Genomic DNA, 8,334 nt, shown 5'->3' with positions numbered 1-8,334 from the left:
AAACTTTTTGTTATCAATATTGCAGGCTTGGTCAACGATTTTGTTCAGGAAAAAACATTTATTAGCCGAGTGATTGTTGCGGATTTAGCGACAGCTTGCGTGGCCAGGCTGCGGTGAAGTGACCAAATGCAGCGAATCCATGGAATGATAATTCTGGAATCGGTGACAGGAACCGGTATAGTTGCGTCGGAAATGGACGAAAAAAAAAAAAAAAAGCCAGACTGCTGAGAAAAGCAATCGGTATCACCTCCGGCCCAATCAAAACAGATCTCCAACTAGGTCGTGTTTCTCCGATTCAGGGATGCGGCCAGCAACAAGTGTCACAATACAAGAATGGGGTGGTCTTTGGTTTGTTTTCTGGGACAGCAGCATACTGGTAACAAAGCAACGCGCCAAACGAAGCAAAGTGGGGGGAAAATCGGTTGATGGGCGATTCGAAGATCGAAAGAGCGTTAACGGAAGATCCTACCGGGCCGGGCGCTTGTTAGGCGGGCCGACCCCGCTGGCTAAAGGTTGACTAGGTAGGTCCGAGCTTGATATTGACAGTCTTTTCTCTCTCTCTCTCTTCTTTTTTTCCCCTTTTTTCCCCTCGTCTCTCCCTCTCTTGCGGTGGGACAGTACAGGCGGGGCCAAGCGAGGGTCTTTCCCCTTTTGCTGTCTAGTTCCTACCCTCTGAGTTTTGTGTTTTGGTTTTGATGTCTGTCTTTCCCCTTGTTCCTGCCTAAATATTTTACAAAACTTGCAGCTGGTGGGACACGAATTTAGGCTGCCGAGGGCACACGACATGGATCAAGTTTTCGATCAGATCAGGTCAAGCCATGGAGGCCAAGCGGCTTGGTCGGCTCGTACCTATTCAAAGTTGGTAGGCATCAATATCGGTAGGCACCTACCTCGGTCAGGTCATGTTTACACTGTCGTGTTGTGTGTGCTGTGCCACGCTCAGCTCGTGGGCTTCACCGCACTCAAGTGCGTTCATTGCCATCCGGTTCCTCCATTGAGCAGGACACGATCAACCATTCCTTACCGGTCGCAGCTGGTCCAGCTCTCATCGTTTTCTCTTTTGTGACCATCGCTCTGTTTGTGTTTATATTGTCATATTTTAATTTGAGCCACCGTTTTGACCGGTGAAGGAATTTGCCGTCATAACGTGACACATTGTCGGGGAACATCTGCCTATTCCACCCTCCTCAAGATTTTATCTCGATCAGAAACATGCTTTCGTCGCCATCACAAACAGTATCCATGGAACCGCAAGGAGCTTCCCGAACCATTTATTCAGTTACACGTTTACACTATAAGAAGTGAACCTCTGGCGACCAGAGAGCCATTGAAGACAGTTGACCTCTGGCGTTGTCCACTTCATGCGACAAGATTGTAGCACCACTGTAAATCAACTAAACTAAATTAACTAAATCGGCTTTGATTGGGGAAGGGCAAGGGAGAGGTTTGGTTTTTTATGATACGGGTGGGGTATTGCAACCATGAGCTGCTTGCTCAATCAATTGGTTGGTTAACCATAAGTTCCATAACCCTACCTGCCTTGCCTTGCGTTGCCAGCCGAGAGCTACCAATCCTGGGTATCCTCTACCCTGGCTCCCCGGCTGCAGCCATGCAATGACCGGTGTGCTGCACGCACCAAGCAAACCAGCTTCTTTACCCACAACTGATGGAATAGTAGCATGCTACTGTATGTTATGCAAGCTGCATTAATAATTTTTTTTTTTTTTTTTTTTTTTTTCGTCCTTTCACTTTTTTTGTCAATTTTCATTTTCTTCTTCTCTCTTTTTTTTAAGTTTCACCTTTCCGTTGTACAAATGTCTTGGTTAATTGACTTCACCATTGGTGCCCTTTTACTTGAGTACATCGAGTACGACACAACCGGCAACCATCCCCCTCTCCCCCCTTATTTTTTTTTTTTTTTGTTGCGTTTATTGTTTGGCTGTTCACATCCGTAATCCGTTCCAGAGCGGGCTCCTTTCTGATTGGACGTGGTCCAAATTTATGTCGCTGTGATTCTCACCGGTCGGCTCCCAACATGACACTCGATGGGTAATCATAGCATCCTTGACATGGAAATATCTCCGACAGGTCAAAAGAAACAGCGCTAGCGTTCATCCACTCTTCTCCCCATCCCATCCGCAAAGCTAAAGAGACAGAACCTTAATGCAGGCCAGAGAGCGCAGCCCTTGTCCCGACCCGACCTTGGCGACCAGGGCAACCCGACTCTCCGATGCAAGAGTAGAAATCGACGACGCGTTAACTTATTCATCTGTTCAGTGCCGCAGCGGCAGGAACCAGAACCAGAACCAGAACCAGAACTTACGTACACCGTTCAGCTTATTCCTCATTATTTGACGCCCTTGGCTATGAAAGTTGCGTCTTGCACACCTTAATTTATTTATTCCCACGATATCTATCCTACATAACTTTAATCGATCCACCTATTCAATCGCGTGGGTCAGCCAAACGCTTGAGGCCCTTAGTCCCGCCCTGATGATCTTGTCTCCCCCGGAAGTTGGTTTAAAAACAACCCTGGACCTGGATGAAGGCGACCCTCCCGGTCCTTTGACAGCTTTTCAACCCCTGGTGTATAAGGCTGTAGTGACCCAATATATTTTGGACCTTTTCTCATCCACCCCACCCGTTCTCATCGCGTTCGACTAGATTTCATCCAGCTGGCGCTTCGTTTGTTGGCTTGTCCTTCTCGTCCTGTTCCACTGCTTGCTTTGTGCCTTGGTCTTATCTTGCTATCATCTCACCCGCTCGCGTAGTAAGCAATCACTCCCAGACCAATTGGCTCAGTACTTTATATACTTGTCCCCGCTGCCTCCTGGTCCATCTCTATCGCCAAATCATCCGTCATGGACATTGCAGTCCCCAACAAAAAGCTGAAGATGGACAGCAGTGATGCGACCATCCCTAGCGTGGCGTCACTTCTGGCAAGGATTGCGGAGCTCGAGCAAGAACTACTACAAACGAAGCTTCTTCAACAATCGCAGGCCTTCAAACCACGCTGTAATGGCCTTGACAGGAAACCGTCCAGCATTACAGCTATGAGAACAAGCGTCCCTGGGATTGGCATGCAGGACGAAGCGAACAAACAGTCCAACCGATTAATCACTTGTCCACCGGCTGTTGTTGCCCATGGCGAAGCGTCAAAATGCGCCTGGAATCGCTATCTGCTCAGAAAACCAGAGGAAAACAAACACCCGGCCACCACCAGCGCCGAGGCCGCACTGGAGTGTGCCAGAAAAAACAACCTTGACATGGATGAAATCGACCGCACCATGTTCTGGAGGCCGTCCTACGAGACCACCATCTCATGCGGCTTTGTCGCCGTCGATCTCAAGAAACACCTTGTCCTGAGTGTCTACAACAAGAAGCTTGGAATATACCAGCTTCCCAAGGGCAGGACGCAGATCAATGAAAGTTTTCTCAAAGCCGCCATACGAGAGACGATTGAGGAGTCAGGCGTTGTGGTCACGCCTCTTCCGCTCTTGAACTGGACCAGGGCGAACCCCGAGGACGAGTGTGACGCCACTCAGACCAATGGTTCTACGAGGCAGCAGTCCCCTCCTGTAGTGCAGTCGTGCCCTGACAAACAGGTTGTCTCTGACACCCTCAACAACGAGTTCATTGGCGTGGTCGAGTACATGGACCCCCAGGTGTCCACTCCTAACACGCACAAATCCATTTACTACTTCGCCGCCAGCTTTGATGTTGAGGCCCACGAGGCTGGCACCGAGGGCAAATGCTACGAGGAAAAGTTCATCCCATGTGCCTACAGTCTGGAAGACACGCTCAAGGTGCTACGGTTCAAGGCAGACCGGGATGCTGTCACCAAGCTGGTGGAGGACCTTCGCCTGACAAGCATCGCATTTTGAGGGGCAGATGCACACTACTAGGGATTTCATTGGTCCCCCAGAGTCCTCTCGCCTTTGGCAGCTTCTGCCGCTTCCACTACTTGTTATCATCGACATTGTCATTGTCATGATTTTCTTTTGTTCTAGTTCGACATGAGTGATCTCCTCATCTTTTCTTTTCTTTTCTTTTTGTTCATTTGACTCTTTTTTGTCAATGCAGCCTATCATTCAGGCAGGATATGCGTGGTAACAAGATCACAGGATGGACCACAACAATGGGAAAAACGAAGGAAAAGCACTGAAATTTTTGCAAAGACGCAGGTACCAGGCCAAACCACATGGAGATTATCGAGGAATGTTTTGTCTATTTCTTTGGTCGTTTTGTCTCTTCCTTTCTCTTTTTTTTTATCTTTTGGTGTACATTTTCTTTTTCGCGAGGTGTTGACTTTATTCCAACCGGGCATGATGGGGTGTTTTTTTTCTTTTTTTCTTTTTTTCTTTTTTCATCTTTTGGGGGTTTAATTCCGGCGTTTACTTTTGTTTGTTGGATCCAGGGTCCCCCCTGGAATATCATGAACATTTGATCTATTTATGACCAAAAGCCATATGTGGGAAGAATAGCAATGGAAAATGATACTTTTGACAGTTGTCGCAGGTGGTCTTGACTAGGAACCTGCCTGTATGCAATGTTACACAGCCTCGCTTAGCATCGGAGGTCGGCCGATATAGAGAGCTAGGTATATTCAGACACGCAAACCACTCGGGCTCTGTCATTCGCTGCATCTGTAACCAGTGGACAACGCACATACCTCAAGGCCTGCCTCTCCGGGCACAGCACTGAGCCATCTTTTTCGGGACAACGCCTACGGTGGGTGTGAGAGGCCGGCGAGGTGTATCAACGGCCATGTGCCCACGCAACCTTCCTCGAGATGCTCCACCGGTCCCCGCGGCCTGCTAATGTGCGCCGGCGGGCGACCGAGGTGGAGACTTCTTGGCTGTAAGTCAAGCGTCCGCGGGGAGGATCTTCGGGGCTCAATGGGTGGGGTGTTTTGTAGGCTTTTTGTTTTATACATCCGCACCCGAGCTGTAACGCGTCATGAGACTTGGATAGCAACGGGAGTGGGAGGGACGGGGCATGGATAAGGCTGCGCCTCTGGGCTTTCGAGGGGGGGAGGCGTATTTCTCGCGGCAAGGAAATAGGGCGTATAAAACTGTTTGGAGGGGCGGGTCGAGGGCTGCAGGCGAGGTTATCTCTTGCATTGCAGGCCGTGAAAGCCGAGTGAAGCACGATGGAATTTTGGAGCTGGACTAACGAGGGATGAGCTCCCTGGTAGGAGAAGCCCCCAGCTTGGGGCGAACCACGGTGGACGCTACTCATCATGTCATCATCGTGACCAGCTGCAATGCGACACGGGCCTCTGGGAGTATCGACACTTGTTCAGGGCGCAGCCTCGGGTCTCAGGTCATCACAGATACAGTAAACTCCTCACCTTTCCATGCTCGGTTATTAATGAGGTACCCTTCATTCGATTTCCCAGGCCGTCACTCATAAAATATGCATGCCCAGAGGCGGCATCGAGATAATCACGCTGCGCCTCTTGATTTGATGAGCCAGATTCCGGGGTCCTGGGAGTGCATAAAGACGTCGGATGTTGGATTTAAAAATGTAAACAGAAAAAAGTCCCGGGAAAATGTGTTAGCTACCCATATTGAGTGACTCTTTTTCTTTTCCCTTTTTGGCAGGTTCATGCATATACGATTCTTCTTGGTATCCTCCAGTTCCCTTTACGACCCCTTTTGCTGTCTTGTACATGCATTGTGCATTGTGAGGGAGAAGACTAAAAAAAAAAGTAGTCAGGTTTTACTGGACTGCAACGTCGGTCAAAAGAGGGGTCGGCGGGGGCCCTCCATCATCTAAACTGGTCTTTTTCATGGTCTACGTTTGATCACTTGACCAGAATAAAAGGGAGCTGAATGGTGTGGAGGGGGGAAGGTGAAATAAATTCGTGTAAGAACCTCTTCTCCTGCAAGGCTACTACATTCGGGGCGCTGCACAAGATGTGCTATAGACTGTATTGGCAAGGCTGAGGTGGAGACCAAGTCTATATAGCTCAAGGGTATAATTCGGTTTCATTTGGTGGTATATTGGAACGAAGCTAAACAAAATATCAAATGATAGAGCCACTAATATAGTATTGCAATCATTCTGTAGTATAGCCAAACGTGAAAAATTTGCAGCTGGTGAAATTCCATGTAGCTACTACAGACCGGAACTCCTCGATTCTTAACCCCGATGCTCGCTTACTCTGCCCTATATGCAAGTCTGACAATACTCCCACGCTGATTCCGAGATGAGTGAAAAATAAATAGAGCCGTGGCCTAGACCGTCTCGATGTATCTCTTCATTTCCCTGTTGTGGTTGTCAGGCTAGGTTAGTAAATCAATTCCTCGGGCAAAGAAAAGGCAAACACAATTCAGTTTGCTTACCAATCCGTAACAGCCTCATCCCACTGCCTGATCTCGTGCTCCCTGGTGCCGCCATAGTGGTCAACAAAGGCATCCCCGAATGCCTCCCTTGCGACGCTCTCCTTCCTCATGAACCGCTCGTTGGCCTCACGAAGGCTCTTGGCCAGTCTGATGCCCGTGTCACTTTCGCCGCCGACCTGCTCGCCCTTGCCGAGGGGTGGGCAAGGAATTTGAAGCTTTTTCTGAACGCCACGCCAGCCCAGAGCAAGGATAGCGGCCAGCACAAGCGAGGGGTTTGTGTCTGCTCCCGGAACCCGGACCTCAAAGCGTGTTGCCCCCGGCTTGGAGGTCGGCGGTGCGATCAAACGAATGCTAGCGGCGCGGTGCTCCAGGCCCCACGACACTGTCACGGGCGCCCAAAAGTTCTCGACCAGGCGCTTGTAGCTGTTGATAGTCGGGGCGACGATCGGCATAACGTCGGGCAAGCCCTCCAAGAGGCCAGCCAGGAAGTGACGGCCAAGGTCAGAGAGCTGAGCGACGTCTGGCCACGGCGCATCCTCATCCGGAGTTTCGCGGGCGAACAGGTTCTTGCCCGAGTTGTCAACCAGAGATATGTGCATGTGACCGCTGTTACCAGGGAGACCTTGCTTCGGCTTTGCCATGAAGCAAGGCGTGATGCCGTACTTTGTCGCAACCGACTTGACGGCGTATCTGTACCCATTCGATGCGTCAGTCAGTCAGGTCTGTCATCTAATCTCACTCGGCTCGTAGTATTGCTTTGTTTCCTGTCCACTGGAAAATACTAACTTGAACAGGCTGGCACGGTCTGCCATGCCACTAATTTCCCCGAACTCGAGCGCGGCCTCGAACACGCCCGGTCCGCTCTCGGTGTGCCAGCCCTCGATGTTGCAGTTGAACTTTTCGCACGTGTCAAATATGTCGTAAAAGTAGTCTTGGTTATGCACCGGCCGCGTGAGACTGTAGCCAAACATTCCCTCGGTCAAGGCGGGAAGGGAATGCGGAGGGTTTTCGCGGAGGTACGCGGCAGTGGAAGGGGCGCTAGAAGCAGCCGGGTCGGACGATGGCGTCCTGAACTGGTAGAACTCGTACTCGGCTGAAGCGCGAAAAAAAACTCCCATGTTAGCAAGGTGAGGCATGGAATCATTCGTCGGATCGGATTTTGCATCCCGCGACAGGGTCATTCATTCTAGTGTCGCGGACTAACCTCCAGCCATGGCGCCATATCCTTCGCTCTTAATCTTATCAAGCTGGGTTCGCAGCAGGCCTCGGGGGCAAGCGCAGATGGGCTCCATTGTGTCCGGGTCGTGGAAGCTGACGAGGAAGAACGGAATGTCGTTCTCCCATGGCACACGACGGAAGCTGGAGAGGTCAGGAATGGCGACGAGGTCACGGTAGCCATTGCCGGCGTTGCTGATTCCCAGCTCGCGAAAGTAGGTCTGGTCGTGCATGTCCCAGCCAAAAATGACGGAGCAGAAGCCAAAACCATCCTTGGCTATGGAGAGGAACTTCTTCTTGGACACGAGCTTGCCGCGCAGGATGCCGTCGACGTCGATGCCCGCGAGCTTGACCTTGGTGTCGTTGGCCAAGACATCGGGGAGGGACTCGAGGGTGACGGACGCCATGGTTGACCGCGTTACTTTCGTTCTCGGTTCAGGCAAAAGGATGTGAAAACGAAAGAGAATATTGAGGGTGTTTGTTAGTAATAAGTCAAACTTAAGAAGGACCAAATAGTCGAAGGAGGGGAAGTTTGAACCCCTTGGGATAAGGGATGCGATTGCGACTCGCGCATCAATTGGGGGTGGGTCTTTATCGTGAATCAGGTGCGAAGTTCGGAGGTCTATCTAGTGTAGACCTGGTCGCACTCGCACAGCACCCCAAATCCCTCTGCTATGCGATTCGGATGGCAGGTGACATCATCTAAAGCTCCCTGGAAATGCCCCGCCAATCAAAAACATCCCTGTGACTTAACACATAAACCCACCGA

At 50.5% G+C, this 8,334-nt stretch overlaps 2 protein-coding genes across 2 annotated transcripts; one reads left to right on the top strand and one right to left on the bottom strand.

The window, feature by feature from the left end:
- Positions 1-2,861: 2,861 nt before the first annotated feature.
- PpBr36_09886 (uncharacterized protein) lies at positions 2,862-3,884 on the top strand (the record flags this gene model as incomplete). Its single annotated transcript, XM_029897005.1, has 1 exon — positions 2,862-3,884. The coding sequence occupies one exon, from the start codon at positions 2,862-2,864 to the stop codon at positions 3,882-3,884; it is 1,023 nt and encodes a 340-aa protein (XP_029745180.1).
- Positions 3,885-6,242: 2,358 nt separating this feature from the next.
- Positions 6,243-7,972, bottom strand: PpBr36_09885 (uncharacterized protein; the record flags this gene model as incomplete). Its single annotated transcript, XM_029897004.1, has 4 exons — positions 6,243-6,273; positions 6,351-7,040; positions 7,137-7,443; positions 7,555-7,972. The coding sequence occupies 4 exons, from the start codon at positions 7,970-7,972 to the stop codon at positions 6,243-6,245; spliced, it is 1,446 nt and encodes a 481-aa protein (XP_029745177.1).
- Positions 7,973-8,334: the final 362 nt, after the last annotated feature.

This window comes from Pyricularia pennisetigena (genome assembly GCF_004337985.1).
Source record: "Pyricularia pennisetigena strain Br36 chromosome 7 map unlocalized Pyricularia_pennisetigena_Br36_Scf_7, whole genome shotgun sequence".
NCBI lineage: Eukaryota > Fungi > Ascomycota > Sordariomycetes > Magnaporthales > Pyriculariaceae > Pyricularia > Pyricularia pennisetigena.
The sequence above is the reverse complement of the archived record's forward strand: the minus strand, read 5'-3'. Positions and strand labels throughout refer to the sequence as shown.